This window comes from Carcharodon carcharias, chromosome 14 (assembly GCF_017639515.1).
Source record: "Carcharodon carcharias isolate sCarCar2 chromosome 14, sCarCar2.pri, whole genome shotgun sequence".
In the NCBI taxonomy this organism is placed as follows: domain Eukaryota; kingdom Metazoa; phylum Chordata; class Chondrichthyes; order Lamniformes; family Lamnidae; genus Carcharodon; species Carcharodon carcharias.
Window position 1 is genome coordinate 110,753,180 of NC_054480.1, and position 18,794 is coordinate 110,771,973.

General features: G+C 41.1%; 1 protein-coding gene across 1 annotated transcript in view; it reads right to left on the bottom strand.

Moving 5' to 3' along the window:
* Positions 1 to 282: 282 nt before the first annotated feature.
* Positions 283 to 18,794, bottom strand: part of ubxn6 (UBX domain protein 6) — a 50,527-nt gene continuing 32,015 nt past the window's right edge. The window contains exons 8-11 of the mRNA XM_041203895.1: positions 16,612 to 16,831; positions 10,601 to 10,731; positions 4,864 to 5,009; positions 283 to 4,214 (exon numbers count right to left, since the gene is read on the bottom strand). Of these exons, the coding sequence (XP_041059829.1) occupies positions 4,089 to 4,214; positions 4,864 to 5,009; positions 10,601 to 10,731; positions 16,612 to 16,831 (623 nt within the window). The 3' untranslated portion in view covers positions 283 to 4,088. The remainder of the gene's footprint in view (positions 4,215 to 4,863; positions 5,010 to 10,600; positions 10,732 to 16,611; positions 16,832 to 18,794) is intronic.

Genomic DNA, 18,794 nt, shown 5'->3' on the forward strand with positions numbered 1-18,794 from the left:
TGTATAGTATCACTCTAGAGCAACGTACAAAGTTTTAGTAAATTATTCAATACCAACAGTCTTCCATGAGAAAATCAGTACCCATGGAGCTCAACTTGGAACACATTAGGATGCAAACTTCAGACTCCACAATATTCTCTCATTACCTTTGCTGCTAAGGGACAAAGAGCAATTGGGATAAACTTTCAAGGACAAAGATTGTGCATCAAACTTTGGCATGCAAATGGAAAGACGTAAGATGTAGTTAGCTTAATAATGTGGAAGTATATTAAACACAATCAATTTGTTGAATAATTAGTTTATATAATAGGTGAATTATGAAAACTAAAGCAATATTACATAGAATGTTTTCATACATTACTTAATATTCCCAGCCTCTAATCATCAGCAGCTGTATAATAGTTGATATTTGAATCAGTTAAAATACATCAAGCAAGTTACTAGTTAAGGAGGTCGGTTACAAAAATGATTAACTATCTCCTGCAAAGTACTCCTTTCTACAGCACGGTTTCACAGGAGTGCCACAATAATTCAAGGGGCGAGGCATTGAAAGGTAGGCAGTGATTTCTATTTCTACATCATGAACAAGATCATAAACTGACAAACGACTCCTGTTACTGGGAGTAAAGATGATCCGGTTTTTGGTGTGGAACAAAATATCTAAGTGCTCAGAAATTTGATAATACAATTTTCAACTTTCAAAGAAATGGTTACTAGGTGGGTCAGTAATAGTTATTAGTACAAATTTAAACACAGGAGTTGGCTGCAAGATTACAAATAATTAGCTTCTGTGCCCATGCTAAGAAAGGAAATAAAATCAGTCCCAAGAGAAAACACTGATATGAACAGTGGCTAAATATGAGCTCAAATGTGTTACACCACAGTTGCTAACACTGGAGAACTGCTAGTATCTGTTGAACTGTACCCCAGGAAGAATTAGGGCAGGGAACAGAGGAGAAACTAAATGCTGAACTAATGAATGGCGCTGCATTTGGCCTTAAGCTTGAAACAAAATACTACAAAGCTTTTGCTAGTATACATCCCTTTCTATAGGAAGTGACCAAATTGCTTTACAAGTGTAAAATGTAAGGAAGCTTCATGACTGGAATTAAAGCTTTTTTGACAAATGGGTTATTCCCTTCAAAAAATTTAAGGTGGGCTTGTAATGCTTTAATCAAATCTGTTTGGTTTAGTTTTGAAGATAAGATCATTCTGAACAAGTATACAACATTAATATGATGTAACTGCCTGCCTTAAGTGCTGTTAAATTAAATCTAAAGGTTCAATTGGTCAGTATTTGTTTCCTATCTCCTGTGTCAAAGTATAACAGCTCAACCTGCATTCATTGCATAGATGGAGGCTGGTCCCTAACCCATTTAACAGTTCCATTTTAACAGTATGGTAGGCAGCTGAAGCAATTAAAACACTCGAGCATAACCAGGTGACCAAAGAAACTCAAACTGCACAAGATGTTTGGTAAACAGTGTAGGCAGGCCATCTGTATAATCAAACATACAGTATTTGAATACAAGTTAATGTAAAAGCCACTGTTGAAATCACTTTCAGAATTTGGTTCTCCAACTGGATATGGTGAGATGATCCAGAATGGAATTTATAATTTGTATATTAAACCATTCAGATGGAGCACACTTACAAGATTTTTTGTTTAAAATATGGAATCCCTTTTTAAATGTAATGAATGCTCCATTTCCTGATACACCATCAAGTGTTATAAAGAAAGCACTTTCATCTATATTTCACCTTTCATATCCTCAGCATTTCTCAGTAATTGATTACTTTCGTAGCGTAGTCACTTTCGTAGGTAAATGCAGGAACTAGGTGATGATCAACTCATCTGCTTTTGGTGAAAGATAAATGTTGACCAAGACACCTCTGAATAATGCTACAAAAGTTTTTATATGTACTTGAGCAACAACAGGGCCTCAGTTCAACGCCTTATCTAAAAAACCGCACCAACACAATAACCCTTACTCTGCTGTACTGATGCAGCAACCTAGATTATGTTGTGGTGTGGTGCTTGAACCTACAACCATTTGGCACAAAGGTAATAGTGTTCCCATTCCCAATTCATTAAGTACCAAGCACTAGGCTAGCCACATGTCAATCTACACATGACCTACAATTGAGTTTTGACAAACAGTTCAACGGGGAGGTTAAGAGCAAATCCAATCATGACCTCACCTAACTCGCATTACATAATCAGGAGTAGGAACTTGGACCTACATTTTTCTCTCCCTTGCACCAGCCTCAGATAAGGCTAGAGACCAATGGCAGCATCTGTACCACTTTCACCCCTGAAAATTCAGTAAACTCAGGAAAGACGTGATGGCGCCCATGTCTTTACTGGTTTGTATGGCTTAGCTCCACAGCAGGTTACACATGTAATAGGCATCATACTTTAAAAAGCAATTCAACTTGCAAATGCTTGAAATGTCTCCAGATGATTAGGTGTCATATAAGTGCAAATATTTTAATGTAATTTATTAACTAAGCCAGGAGTAAGTCCAGTATTCAATTGCACCTAGAGGATACTGTCACCTTTGTGTTAAAACACACCTTTAACTGATCAACTATACATTAGTGTCATTTAATAAAATTACAGCTTGAAACCCTTTTTAGAAATCTCATTTACATAATAAATAACAAATGTTAAGTGTCACACACAATGCATTCCTAGCCAAACAATATTGAATTTGTTGCTAATTAAGCAATATTGTAGAGGAAGGTGTGCTACTGGGTACAAATTAATACTGTATCAAGACAGGTTTACTTCAAACAGTGCGAAAGAAACATAAGGGGAGTGGAATGATTTACAGGGAAAATCTAGACATTAGGTATGTTATTAAATTACAGCATCATATTTCACCATTAGAATAATAGCCAAGGATGGTTTGAATTCCATAAGCCAAATGAGAACAGGAAATGCTAGGAATACGAAGCAGATCAGCCAGCAGGTGAATGGGTAGAGTCCAACCTGATTCCAAAGAGAAACATTTTGTATCAATGTTAAGAGTTTTTTGTTTAAATGTAGCTTTCCACTGACTCCACTCAATACTCACAAATGCTTTCACCTGACCAATATGCGCAATATGTTGTTATTAAACAGCTCCAATTTCCACTGAAGGCTCGCAGATCTGAATATGAAAAAGGGAAAACCAAATTTGCTTCTACTAACCCACTTTTTCCTACAATGATCCCACCTGAGTGACGTCACCACTGCCAATGATCATTTAATTTGATGTGTTCATGGTAAATTGAATCTCAGGTTTTCTCTTGCAAAATCTGGTTCTTTTCTGAAACTATATGACAAACTACAAAACGATAACTCTTGGCAGTTCACAGCAGACTTATTATGCTGCAAACACCACAGAATATAGGAAACCTCAGCAAGTATCAGCTACAATTTCATCATGGAATCTGGACAGTATCACAAATAATCATTTGATCCCAGGCATGGAGGCCTGTAGATAAAGAGGCAGTGGATAACATTCAGCATACTCAACAGCAGTACCTGGCACTGTAATACTAAGCTCAGCACATTACTGGTGAATAACATATAGTTAAACTAACACCAAGACCAAATCCTGCTCAAAACTAAGTTCAATAGCAGCAGTTTAATCAATGCTCTCAAATCTTTTCATTCTGCCTTCTCTCCAACAAGTACTTGTATTTTTGGAAGAAATGCTCTTCCACTCGTGAGTTCAAACTCCACATGCATAACTTCCAAAGTAATAATTGATCCATTTCAACATCATCCTCACTACTTATTGTGGTTACACCCACAAAGCCTTGGGTTCAGACCCAATCAGTTTTTTCTTCCCTTTGGGAAGTGCCTCCTTAAAGGGCCAGACCAAAAGTGGGAACCTAGTATCCAAGAAACTACACCTAATGGCTACGTATTAATATCGCAATGTACACCTGCCTTTAATCGTGTTACTTCAAATGGCTCCAGAAAAATTCTTGATTCTTCCCTTCCCCTATTGGATACAGTATTAATATGATACCATTTATTTTATACAAAATAAATTTACATACAATATTCAGCTGAGCATTGGAAGCATTTTTACTTATACAAGTGTTTGGACATTAGACAGCAGTTCTTGTTTGAGCATGTTGGTATGACTTTGTCCTGTAGCCTCGAGATCGGATAGGACCTCTGCATCCCACGTCAAGGTCAGCAAAGCAGCAGGAACCTGAAAACAAAGGGGCAAAATGTCAGTGGGACACTGGTCTTGAAGACACAGTACTCCTTTTGATTACCTATATTGACTGGATAATATTAGTCTCCCTCCTTCCTATACATAACTTTCAGCTTGTACACACATCAGATGACCATGAAAAAAAACAAAGATACTGGAAATTCATATCTGCATCTATACAGAGAAAAGATAGGATTAGGAGTAGAAATTGGAAAATAGCATAAAAGGTAATTACTTGAAACATTAACTAGTATTTACAGTATTTATCATTTTACCAGTCAATTCTTTGTTTTGCTTACTATCTGCCTTATGCCCTAGGAAACAGAGTGCATGCACCAACCCTGTAGATATTGGCATTCCTGCAATTTCTTATTTTCTACAAATGAAAATAGGGAAAAAATGGAAACAAATGAGTAACACCAATCCTCTCCCTTTTGCAGAAGGCAGAACATTTGAACATTGTTATACCAAAAGAACAGATGCTTCTTCAGTGTAAGAGGTGAGGGAGGAACAGATCATCTAGGAGTACCTCCTGGCTAATTGTTTTCAACAGGCATCAGCGGAGTCAAGGACAGGGAGACATTCTCACCCCTAAATTAAGGGAAAAGCACAAGTTGAATAGGGAAATTGTAAATCAGTTTACCAATCCCACTTCAATAAACATTGCAGATTCATCTTTCAGTTTCTGTCCTCCAGGAGCCACCAGTTCAAAAGGAATCCAGTCTTTTTCCAAAACTTCGTGGACAAATTCACGAAGCGCTAAAACCCTCTCTCGGGCATAGAAAGTCCCTGGAAGGAAGGAAGGAATACTCAATAAATTTACCAGCACAAAAGAGTGAGAGATTTACATTTACTTTGTTTTACATACAGTAAAAAGGCTGATACTTCAGCTTTAGTTATCAAACATTGATGACCTCACTGGAATCCCACACACATTTCCTCAAACTGTTGGGGTGATAAGCATCGTTTTATTAAAAAAAACATTCTATCAGGTTCATGTCCACATATTAAAATACAATATTCAATTCCCTTGCCCAAACAAATCCGAAATCCTGATATGGGAGTCTTAAGAACAGTTTGTACCTTTTTATTTATCCATATAGAGAACACAGGGATGAGAAATAAGCCTGTCAAATGGCATTTAAGTTCTTGGAAATAACTATTCATTAATAGAGGAGAGAAGAGAACATGGGAGCAGAAGAAATAGGAGGTGGAGAACATATTTGGCCCTTGGAGCCTGCTCCACCATTCCGTAAGATCATGGCTGACCTCAGATGCATCGTCCTGCACTATTCTCATACCCCCAGATTCCCTTAGTACATGAAAATCTATCTCCACCTTGAATATACTCAACAACTGGGCATTCAGTTTAGAATTCCAAAAATTTTGAGGAGTTGACGAAATTTCTCAGCTCAGCACTAAATCTCCAACCTATTATTCTAAAGCTGTGACCCCATGTTCTAGGTTCCCCAGCGCAGGACAAATATTTTCTCATCATCTACCCTGTCAAGCCCATTAAGAAATTTATATGCTTCAAATAGGTCACTTCTCATCTTTCTAAGCTCAAAAATATAAGCCTGGTCTACTCAGTTTCTCCTTATAGGACAATCCCCTCATCTCAGGAACCGGCCCAGTGAACCTTCATTGCACTCCCTCTAGGAGTGTTCTTCCTTAGGACCCTACCAATGCCCTGTTCTTTTATTTATTCATTTAAGGGATGTGGGCTTCGCAGGCTAGGCCAGTATTTATTACCCATCCCTAATTGCCTTCAAGAAGGTAGTGGTGAGCTTTCTTCTTGAACCGCTGCAGTCCCTGTGGTGTAGGTACATGCACAGTGCTGTTAGGGAGGGAGTTCCGGAATTTTGACCCAGCAACGGTGAAGGAATGGCGATATATTTCCAAGTCAGGGTGGTGACTGACTTGGAGGGGAACTTCCAGGTGGTGTGTTCCCATGTGTCTGCTGCCCTTGTCCTTCTTGATGGTAGAGGTCGTGGGTTTGGAAGATGCTGTCTAAGGAGCATTGGTGAGTTTCTGCAGTGCATCTTGTGGATGGTACACACTGCTGCCATTGTGCATCAGTGCTGGAGGGAATGAATGTTTATGGATGGGGTACCAATCAAGCAGGCTACTTTGTCCTGACTGGTGTCAAGCTTGAGGGTTGTTGGAGCTGCACTCATCCAGGCAAGTTGAGAGTATTCCATCACATTCCTGACGTGCCTTGCAGATTGTGGACAGGCTTTAGGGAGTCAGGAGGTGAGTTACTGCTGCAGAATTCCTAGTCTCTGACCTGTAGCCACAGTATTGATATGGCTAGTCCAGTTCAATTTCTGATCAATGGTAACTACTAGGATGTTGATAGTTGGTGATTCAGCGATGATAATGCCATTGAATGTCAAGGGACGATGGTTAGATTCTCTCTTGTTGGAGATGGTTATTGCCTGGCACTTGTATGGCATGATTGTTACCAGCCACTTGTCTGCCCAAGCCTGGACATTGTCCAGGTCTTGCTACATTTGAACATGGCCTGCTTCAGTATCTGAGTCATGAATGGTGCTGAACATTGTGTAATCATCAGCGAACATCCCCACTTCTGACCTTATGATGGAAAGAAAGTCATTGATGAAGCAGCTGAAGATGGTTGGGCCTAGGACACTACCCTGAGGAACTCTTACAGTGATGCCCAGGAGCTGAGATGATTGACATACAATAGACACAACCATCCTCCTTTCTGCTAGGTATGGCTCTAACCAGCAGAGAGCTTTCCCCTTATTCCCATTAACTCCAGTTTTGTTAGGGCTCCTTGATGCCACACTCGGTCAAATGCTGCCTTGATGGCAAGGGCAGTCACTGTCACCTCATCTCTGGAGTTCAGCTCTTTTGTCCATGCTTGAACCAAGGCTGTATGAGGTCAGGAGCTGAGTGGCTCCAACTGTACCCAAACCGAGCGTCAGTGAGCAGGTTATTGCTAAGCAAGTGCCACTTGATAGCACAGTTAATGACCTCTTCCATCACTTTACTGATGTTCGAGAGAAGACTGACGGGGTGATAATTGCCTACAGGACATACCTGGGCAATTTTCCATATTGCTGGCTAGATGCCAGTGTTGTAGCTGTACTGGAACAGCTTGGCTAGGGGCACGGCAAATTCTGGAGCACAAGTCTTCAGTACTATTGCCGGAATATTGTCAGGGCCCATAGCCTTTGCAGTATCTAGTGCCTTCAGCTGTTTCTTGGTATCATATGAAGTAAATTGAATTAGCTGAAGCCTGGCATCTATGATACTGGGGATCTCCGGAGGCTGAGATGGATCATCCACTCGGCATTTCTGGCTGAAGACTGTAGCAAGTGCTTCAGCCTGATCTTTTGCACTGATGTGCTAGGCTACACCATCATTGAGGATGGGGATATTTGTGGAGCCTCCTCCTCCAGTGAGTTGTTTAATTGTCCACCACCATTCACGGCTGGATGTGGAAGGACTGCACAGCTTAGATCTAATCCGTTGGTTGTGGAATTGCTTATCTCTGTTCAATTGTAGTAAGACTTCTATACTCATATGCAGGACTCTACTGCCTTTGTAACAAAATTTAACATTGCATTTGCTTTCTTAATTGCTTGCAGTATCTGCACATTAACTTTGAGATTCATTTACATGGACACTCTGAATACAAACATTTCCCAGTCTCTCACAAGACATTTTTATATCCCGACAAAAGTGGATAATATCACACTTTAGCATGTTATATTCCACCTTCCATGCAAAGCTTGGGAGAGGTGGGGGGTGTGCACAAGGTGGAAAACACCAGGGTCTGTCCTCTAGAGGAGGCCCAGACTCACTATACCAAGGATGGTCAAACAGGAAAATCTCATCCGGAGAGGGTCACATTTTTATTGCTGGCAAATTGCACTTAAATTACATTTAATCTTTGGAGAATAAAAAATATAGAAACTCAAGCCAATAAATACACCAAATTAAACTGTTTTCTCATAAAAAGGGAATGGATCAGCAAATGAGCAGTTATTGGCAGTGATGGGTACATGCTTGGCAGCTGAGTGCCAGTTGACCAGGTGTTGAGCTGGGGGGATGGGGGGTCCACGTGTTGCAGGACTGTGGTGGGTGGTCGATAGTGTTGGGATCACGTGTTAGGCAATGGTTGGGGGCGGGGGGGGGCGTGGCAATGGGGTCATGTGTTGCAGGAATGTGGTCAGTGATTGGCAGGGTCATGTGTAGAGCACCTCGTGGGCAGCGGTTGACATTTGGCAGTGGTCACATGTCGGGCAGGATGAAGGCCCCAGGAGCCACTGGGGTTTGAGGGGAAGGGAGGCGGTTGTAGGCCAGTGAAGAGTGACAGAGGGGGCAGCGGAAGAGCAGGTAGAAATCAGACTGGGTGATATCAGCCAACTTAAACATTAATTGCCGAGCCATGTATCTGTGTTCCAGGTTCAGCCGGTGCTGGGACTGGGCTGGGCTGGGCTGGTGGGGGTTTCTATCCTGCAAAGGCTCTGGCTGGTGTTAAAGGTGGGAGAGGCCACCAGTGCTATGCCTCTGGCTTCAAAGCCCCTCTCTCTCCAGGATAAAGGCCACCCACCTTCAGCACTGCATGGCAAGAGGTGCTGCTAAACCAAGGAGCCATTTCCCTCTCCTGCTGCTTCAGTTGAAGATTAAAGATGCCATGGCCCCCGTTTGAAGAACATTTCCTGGTGTAATAAACAACATTACTCTCCCTGGACTCGTACCATTTCTCCCTCTCCCCTTCACTTGCTCTCAATAATTAAAGGGTGGGGGGGAGGAGTGGGAATAGGGAACCTGGAAACAGAAGAAGCAACAGGGCCCATGATTTCTCTCCCAAGCTTATCTCCCTGCTGCAATGTTCTAGCCCACTCACCAACCTGTCTCTATCCCTTTGCAGCTTCCTTGCATCCTATCCTCACTGCTTACTTTCCCACCTAACTTTGTATCATTAGTAAACTTGGAAACATTACACTCAGTCCCCTCATCTAAGTCAATAACATAGACTGTTAACAGCTGAGGCCCAGGTATTGTCCCTTGCATATCCCACTAATTACAGCCTACCAAGCAATAATGTCCCATTTATTCATATTCTCAGTTTGACCAATCCTCAATCCACACAAACATGACCTCTAACCCTATAAATCATAATTTTCTGTTAAAACCTCATGTGACACTTTATAGATTTTCTGAAAATCCAAATACACTGCAACCACTGTTCCCCTCATCCATCCTCCAAGTTACATCCTCAAAATTTGTCAAACACTATTTGCCATTTCATAAATCCATGTTGATTCTGTTCAATCATATGGCGATTTTCTAAGTGCCCTGTCACTAATTCCATAATAATAGATTCTTAGCATTCTGCCTACTACTGATATTAGGCTAACTGGCCTATAGTTCTGTATTTTCTCTCTTTCCTTAAATAGCAAGTTTATGTTTGCTACTTTCCAGTCCTTAAGATCTGTTCTTGAATCTAAAAAAACACGAGAAGACCAAATCCATACATCCACTGTCTCTGCAGGCTACTTATTTTAAAACCCTTGGCTGTCAGGTCCAGGAAATTTGCCGCCACTTAGTTCAATTAATTTTTCCAGTACTATTTCTTTACTTATACTGACTTCTTTAAGTTCCTCATTCTCACTAGACCCTTGATTCCCCATTATTTATGAAGTGTTTTTTGTGTCTTCCACCATGAAGACAGAGACAAAATATTTGCTCAATGTCACTGTCATTTCATTATTCCTATTATTATTTCATGGAATCTGCCTCTCATGGGCCCAGATTTTCTTTCATTAATCTCTTCTTTTTTCCATACCTATAGGATTGTTATAATCTGTTTCCATATCTCTTGTTAGTTCTACTCTCATATTCTCTTTTCTCTTTCCTTATCAATTTATTTGCTGAATTCTAAAGTCCATCCAATCTTATTACTCGGTATTGATGACAATATAAGCCTCTTCGTTTGATCTAATATTATTTTTAATTCCTTTTGTTAGCATCTTCGAGAGTTGACCCACTTGAAATCTTTACAAAAAGTATGGAACACTAGGTCTTGCAGTCAGAAAAGATCACAGGACAGAAAAGATCTGTGTATCAAACATAACAAAAAAAAGATGTAAAAATCGTGATTTTTATACTTTTTCTAACCATTCCAGGAACCACATTATGCATACCTATTTACAGTGAAAATTCTTAGTTAGACATTCTCTATTGTAAAATTAAATTACTTAATCTAATACAGGATTCCACCAAGATTTAAAAGAATTAGAGGGAATTTAGATTAAATCAAGAAACTAGTGAACTGACATCTTTTTGGGGATTTTAAAGAGCATGGCCAGACTGACTGCAGGTTTTCTAAAAAGCGGAATTACCTTGTAAAATGTATCCATCTGGAAACCTTACACGCAAGAGTGTGTAGTTATATTTCTTCAATTCCCTCTGCTCGTCCCTCTCCCGCATGGCTTTAGTTCTCAGTTTGGTCATCCTATCCACAGCTTCTGATCTGCCATCAAACACCCAATTGCCACATTAATTTATAGAACAGAGATCTGCACAAACAATGCAGCACCCACTGTGGCACTGGCATAAAGACCAGGTTCATTTCTGGGTCTAAGCCAACTAAAAGTAGTGATGGTGCCAATAGTCTTTGGGAGGGGAAAGAAATTACAGAGTCTCTAGCACAATAAATTGCTTGTACATAAAAGACTTGCATTTACCAATGCACATTAGACTGCTGGAACACAACAAAGATCAAAGCTTGAGTATTGTTGAAAAAAAGACATATCAAAGCATTTCATCTTGCATTCTTCAGAACGCTTCGCAAGAATTTCAACATATAGGGGGAAGACAACAATTTATACTGTATGTGAAGAAAGTGCTGATTGATTGGCAAGTGGACTCTGACTGGTAGAGGCGTTGCCATGGAGAATGCACCAATAATGGTGATTGACGGTTAACTGCCAATCATTGTTTGATATTTAAACCAGGCAGCTTGACCCTGATTGGTCAAGGCATTACCCTGAAGGATGAGTCAGCAAATGGCTGTCACTTATTTTGTTTAGCTGAAAAAGGCAGTGTATGTGCATGTTCTGTCTGCAAAGAACAGGGCCCTGTGTATTAATATATCTAGCTTCCACTACACGCAAACGCGCCACATTGCGTGCCCAACTGACTATCTTAAATTGGTTGTCAGCATAATTCTTAGCACACTGAAGATTATTTAGCAAATATTGTCCAATCGCAGAATCATATCTAATGTTGGACACTGTTTTGAGTTTTGCAAGCACGGACTGGTTGGGGACGGTCTGTAACGTGTCCATTATGAACAGCAGCAGGGACATGCTGTTTGATATGATCCGCCAGTCTTTGGGACCTAAAGCCTACATACCTAGCATCATACTGACATTGAAATTCATATACCACATTACTCATTTGTGAGATTGGCAGAACGTGTTTTTGGATTGACGGCAGCATCTTACTGGTGGTGAATACCACTCGTCGGCAGAGCAAACACTGACATTCTTGTTCCAATTATTTGTATTACGTTCAAACAAACAACTTTATACAGTCCAGAAGCCTAGGTTATTCAGCCCAACTTGACTATGCAGGCATTTATGCTCCACATGAGCCACTTCTCACCTTACTTCATCTTACCCATCAACATATCTTTCTATTCTTTTCTCCCTCATGTTCTTGTCTAACTTCCCCTTAAATGCATCTATGCTTTTAGCCTTCATTACTCTGTCATAGACAGAATTTGTGTGTTTTCTTACTGCCCGTGGTCAGTGTATTTTGTATGTGAGCAGTGTGTGCTTTCTTATCCTCAGAGTGATTGTCCCAATTTAAATAATTCCAGCAGCAATCATTTTGTGAATTTAAAAATAAGTAAGGTTATTTATTATCACACACTTGCCCTGGAAGCTTAAAAATGTGCACTCACTCAATTCTCACACATTATCACTCATACAAAGATTAGATACAGATGAAGGGACAGCCTGTAGTTTCTTAGATAAGTTGATTTAGTTGAAGTGAATGTCTTATAAAGCAGATGATTAGTGAAGGTCTTATAAAGCAGATGATTTTTTCAGTAAGCTGCGGAGCCTCTTGTAGTCAAATTTCCAAGAGGTTGGTTCTCAGGCGAACTCGAAGTTGGAACAGGTTGGAGAGAGTCCTCCAAGTTTCAAAGTATGATTGTTTATCACCTTGACTACTTAGTCGACTTGCAGTAGGTTTGATGGTTGTTTGATGATCTCTGTCTCTGAGCAGCTTCTTGCTGAATTCTTAAAGTAGATCACAAAATAGCTTCTTCACCATGTGACTTGTACAAGTTCAAAGTCCTTTTTTCCAAAAGGTGTGATGATTACACATACTGAAAGATGAACCAGCTGGAAGACAATAGCTCTTTTGTTGACGGTCCATCTTTAAATAGTGGGATATGTGAATCCTCCGGATGTCTGTGAATGTCTATACTTAATTAGTTATTTGCTTGAAACTCAGGACTATCTGAAGCGCAGATGTTGAAAGGTCACATGATTTGCAATGGCCATTTTAATTGAGGGCGTTCAAAAGTTTTGACTGAAAGTTCATAATATGCTTGAACATGACAAAGCAGTCTGGTAGCAAGTTCCACATTCTAACCACTCTTAGAGTGAAGAGTTTTCTCCTGAATTCCTAATTGGGTTTATTAGTGACTAGGTTATACTTATGGCCGTTTGTAGACTCCTATGCAGATATAAACATCTTTCTTACAGCTAACCTCTTAATTTTAGAAATCTCTATTAGATCACTTCGCAGCCTTCTCTATTAAAGAGAAAAAATCCCAACCTGTTTAGTTTTTCCTGATAGTTATAACCTCTCAGCTTCGATATCAGCCTTGTAAGCCATTTTTGCATTTGCACCTTCAGCAATGTCTCTGTATCTTTTACATACCATAGAGACCAGGACAGATCACAGTACTTTAAGTGTGGCAGTCATCTAGGATTCACCCATCCCATCACTAGCCAACAACTCAAGCTAGACATTAAAAATAACTTTGGAATAAGAAAAGGACAGGATTTGATTCAATTAAGATAATATTAAATGGAAAGAATAATTTTGTATTTATGTTGCACAAAGTACTTTTCAACCAATGAGTCACTTATTGAAGCGCTGTCGCTGCTTTGTAAGCAAACATGCAAGTGAATTTGCATACAGAAAAGTCCAAACAACAATAAGTTAACGTGATTTTGATGGTGGGAAGAATGCTATGTGCAAGTACTGGAGGACCGCCAGCAATCATAGTGCTGTATCTCAGGGGACATCTTCGGGAGCAGGCACTAAAGACAAGGAGAAACTCCATACAGAACTCAGTGCCACTGCTGTACAAATCACACAACTCAGTTAGCAAAGGGGAGAAACTATTTCTTTGGAAAGTTATACAAAAAAGAAGACATAAAGAGCCCGAGAAATAACAGTAATTTGCACTATTTATAGCTAAATTAGCATGGTTCTATTGAGGTACAACTGTGCCAGTATGGGAACATACAGACTAGCATCTACGAATCTCACATATAGTTCCCAAACTTGATCAGGGTCATCTGTATGCAGAGTTTAGGTTCAGAAAATAGTAAAAAAAAAGTCAATAATGCAACATACACAGAGGTTAATAGGACCTGTTGAATTGCTCAACCTTGACGACACTCACCATTCTGAAAATGTGTCTTAACATAACAATAAAGTGGAACTGAAAGAGAAGTCTTTAGCTTTGCTTCAGTGCAAACCTGATCCTCCCACTAACTTGGCCTGGGACTGCTTTTGAAAATCACCATACTTTGGCAACACTGTCTGCTCTCATGTATCCCTTCGCAACCACAAAGAAATACTGGCAATTTGATTTGTAATTTGGGAAAAGAATGTCACAACCAGAATTTGGTAATGCTATTCAGTTTTTTAAAAGAAATAAAATCAGCCAATAACCTGTATAAAATCCTTAGATAAAAGCAAAATACTGCGGATGCTGGAAATCTAGAACAAAAACAAAAATACCTGGAAAAACTCAGGTCTGACAGCATCTGCGGAGAGGGATATTTGAGAGTTGACGTTTCAAGTCCGTATATAAAATCCTTGTTTGTGCCAATTGTTGCTGCTGTGAAGTTGTTCAAATCCATGTCCCTCAGGGAGCAGCATCTGGCACCATTGCCAGAGAAAAAGGCAATTAAAAAAATTAAATCCCCTTTCACCTTCCATAGTCATCCTTGCATACACAAAATCTTAAAGTTTCTTTTTTTAAAAAATTCATTCTAGGGATGTTGGCTTCGCTGGCTGGGCCAGCATTTATTGCCCATCCCTAGTTGCCTTTGAGAAGGTGGTGGTGAGCTGCCTTCTTGAACCACTGCAGTCCATGTGGTGTAGGTACACCCACAGTGCTGTTAGGAAGGGAGTTCCAGGATTTTGATCCAGCGACAGTGAAGGAATGGCGATATATTTCCAAGTCAGGATGGTGAGTGACTTGGAGGGGAACTTCCAGGTGGTGGTGTTCCCATCTATCTGCTGCCCCTGTCCTTCTAGATGGTAGTGGTCATGGGTTTCGAAGGTGCTGTCTAAGAAGCCTTGGTGGATTCCTGCAGTGCACCTTGTAGATGGTGCACACTGCTGCTACTGTACATTGGTGGTGGAGGGGAATGAGTGTTTGTGGATGTGCTGCCAATCAAGTGGGCTGCTTTGTCCTGGATGGTGTCAAGCTTCTTCAGTTATGTAGGAGCTGCACTCCTCCAGGCTAGTGGGGAATATTCCATCACATTCCTGACTAGATGGTGGACAGGCTTTGGGGAGACAGGAGGCGAGTTACTCATCGCAGTATTCCTAGCCTCTGACCTGCCCTTGCAGCCACAGTATTTATATGGCTAGTCCAGTTCAGTTTCTGGTCAATGGTAACCCCCAGGATGTTGATAGTGCGGGATTCAGTGATGGTAATGCCATTGAACATCAAGGGGCGCTGGTTGGATTCTCTCTTGTTGGAGATGGTCATTGCCTGACATTTGTGTGGCACAAATGTTACTAGCCACTTGTCAGCCCAAACCTGGATATTGTCCAGGTCTTGCTGCATTTGGACATGGACTCCTTCAGTATCTGAGGAGTCGCGAATGGTGAACATTATGCAATCATCAGTGAACATTATGCAATCATCAGTGAACAATCATCAGCGAACATCCCCACTTCGGACCTTATGATGGAAGGAAGGTCATTGATGAAGCAGCTGAAAATGGTTGGGACAAGGGCACTACCCTGAGGAACTCCTGCAATGATATCCTGGAGCTAAGATAACTGACCTCCAACAACACAACCATCTTCCTTTGTGCTAGGTATGACTCCAACCAGCAGAGAGCTTTCCGCCCAATTTCCACTGATTGCAGTTTTGCTAGGGTTCCTTGATGCCACATGCGGTCAAATGCTGCCTTGATGTCAAGGGCAGTCACCCTCACCTCACCTCAGGGGTTCAGCTCTTTTGTTAACGAGGTCAGGAGCTAAGTGGTCCTGCCAGGACCCAAACTGGCATCAATGAGCAGGTTATTGCTAAGCCAACGCCGCTTGATAGCACTGTTGATGACCCCTTCCATTACTTTACTAATGATCGAGTAGACTGGTGGGGCAGTAATTGGTCGGGTGGGATTTGTCCTGCTTTTTGTATTCATTCCTTCTGTTACACTGCTGTGCAAGTGCCAGGAATGCAGACACAGACACATGCATAGAAGCAGTTTATATAAAGATAAACTTGCCAGATTTGCTAAGGCTATGCACAAGACTCATGAGTCGGGAGCTGGCAATACTAATACAGTACAAAAGCAGCTCGATTGGGATTACAGCAGAGAGATTTTTGTGGCAGAAATTTTGTACATTGGAGCAGCTGAGCCTTGTCGGACATAAGGCAGAAATCTATAACTCACTGTGTGAAGATCGAAGAATGGAAACCTGTTTCACTGCTCTACAATGCAGAACAGTGGAAATAGTGATAGCAGACTTTCCACTGTACTCAGCAACTGGAACACATACAACAAATAAAAAAAGAAAATCATTCCTAAAGCTTTAAATGATTTTCTTTTAAGCATTGAAGTAATCAGTGTCAGCTTGGCTCATTTCCGAGTCAGAAGGTGCTGGGTTCAAGTCCCACACAAAAATTTGAACACGTAATCTAGTTTGACACTTCAGTACCAAGAAAGTGCAGAGTTCATCAGTTCAATGAATGTAGAAAGCTGCAGTAAAGAGACAGCTAGAATTGATACGCTGGCAGCATGAGATCAGGCCTTCTTCATGCATTCATATCCAATTTTTTAAAACACAACTGTATTTTCAATAATCAAACCACAGATTGCAACCCATTGGCACCTATATGTGAATCAAGCCTTACCTCATCAGCTGCTCCCGTTTAATTTCATCAGCAGTCAGGTTATAGAAGTCACTGGGCAACTCAAATCTTGCTGCCTGGGGTGAAGGTCGAAAAACCTGGATCCGCCGATCTAATTGTGCTCTAACAGGCTCAGCACTTAAAAGTTCATCCTTGTACTGTCTAAGCTCTTCAAATGTGGTGAGAAATTCCTCATTTAGCACATAAAAATCTTCTTCATTTTCTGCACAAAAATATATAAAAGGTCAATTTCTTTACCGCACTGAAATCTCACTTTGATGGTTTCTCCTTCACTGCAGAGCTCCCACTAACAGAAAGTGACTATGCCAGAGCAACTCCATTCATTACCAGTGGAGCCAGAACTTTGGACTAGCCCCAGAGTCAAACTGAAGACACTAACCCAGGAAATTGGGATAGGTGCTGATGAAATTTATTATATTCAGGGGAACAGATAGGCGCTACTGTGGTCGTCAACGTGACTCCAGGATGGTGTGTTGCCTCCCTGATTCCAGTGTCCGGGATGTCACTGAATGGCTGCAGGGCATCGTGAAAGGGGAGGGTGATAAGGCAGAAATCATGGTACATTTTGGTACCAATGAAGTAGGTAGAAAGAGGGATGAGGTCCTGCATCAAGAATTCAGGGAGTTAGGCAGTAGACTGAAAAGCAGGACCTCTCGGGTTGTAATCTCTGGATTACTCCCAGTGCCACATGCTAGCGAGCACAGAAATAGAAGAATAGCGCAGATGAATACATGGCTTAAGAGGTGGGGCAGGAGGGAAGATTTTAGATTTCTGGATCACTGGGACCGTTTCTGGGGAAGGTGGGACCTGTACAAGCGGGACGGTCCACATCTGAACCAGGCGGGACTAACATCCTTGTAGGCGGGTTTGCTAGTGCTGTTGGGATGAATTTAAACTAATTCAGCAGGGGGAAGGGACACAGAATGTTAGCAGAACAGGGACATATCATATTACAGTAAAACAATCAAGTCAGAGGGAGTACAGCTGCATTAAGTTTCAAGGGAGTAAGGCAAGGCTGGATGGCCTCTACTTTAATGCCAGGAATATTACAGGTAAAACGGACGAGTTAAGGGTGAAGATTGACACGTGGAATTGTGATATAGTAACCATCACAGAGACGTGGTTGAAGGAGGGACAGGATTGGCAGCTCAACATTCTGGAATATAGAATCTTCAGGTGAGACAGGGGAGGGGGTAAAAGAGGAGGAGGCATTGCATTATTCGTTAAGGAGTCAGTTACTGCAGTAAGGGGAGATGATATCTTGGAGGGGGCATCGAATAAAGCTTTGTGAGTAGAGCTTAGGAATAAAAAAGGGGCAGCCATATTGTTAGGTGTTTATCATAGACCCCCTTGATAGCGGGAAATTATGTGGCAAATATGTGCACAATTCGCAGAGGTGTGTAAAAACAATAACAATAGGACAATTATATTAGGTGATTTCAACTTTCCCAACACTATGTCTATCCCAATTAATGTTAAGGGCTTGGATGGAATGGATTTCTTGAAATATGTACAGGAGAATTTTTTAGGTCAATAGGTAGACGGTCCAACAAGGCGCAGTGCTGGACATAATTCTGGGGAATGAAGCTGGACAAGTGGCTGAAGTGGTGGTGGGCAGCATTTTAGTGATAACAACCACAACATGGTACAATTTAAGTTTGTTAATGACAAAGAAATAGACAAGTTGCAAAAAAATGTTTTGGATTGGGGGAGAGCAGATTTTAGTAAAATAAGGCAGAGTCTGGCTGAGAACAGCTACTTGTGGGGAAATCTGCAGAAGAGCAGTGGGGGCGTTCAAAAAGGAAATTGGGAGTGTACAGGCTCAACATGTTCCCTCAAGGGTGATAGGAAGGAATAACAAGCCCAGAGAACCATGGATGACCAGAGATATTCAGGATACGATGAAAAGGAAAAGAGAGGCTTCTAGTAGGTACAAGGGGTCAAATCAGCAGAGGCATTCAAGGAGCACAGAAAGTGCAGGGTGAAGCTTAAGAAAGTAATTAGGAGAGCAGAGAGGGGATATGAGAAAGCTCTGGCTGGTAAAAGTAGGGAAAATCCCAAGATATTCTATAAGTATATCAATGGGAAGAGGGTAACCAGGGAAAGAGTAGGGCCCATTAGGGACCAAGGGGGCAATCTATGGGTGGAGCCAGAGGTAGAGTGTT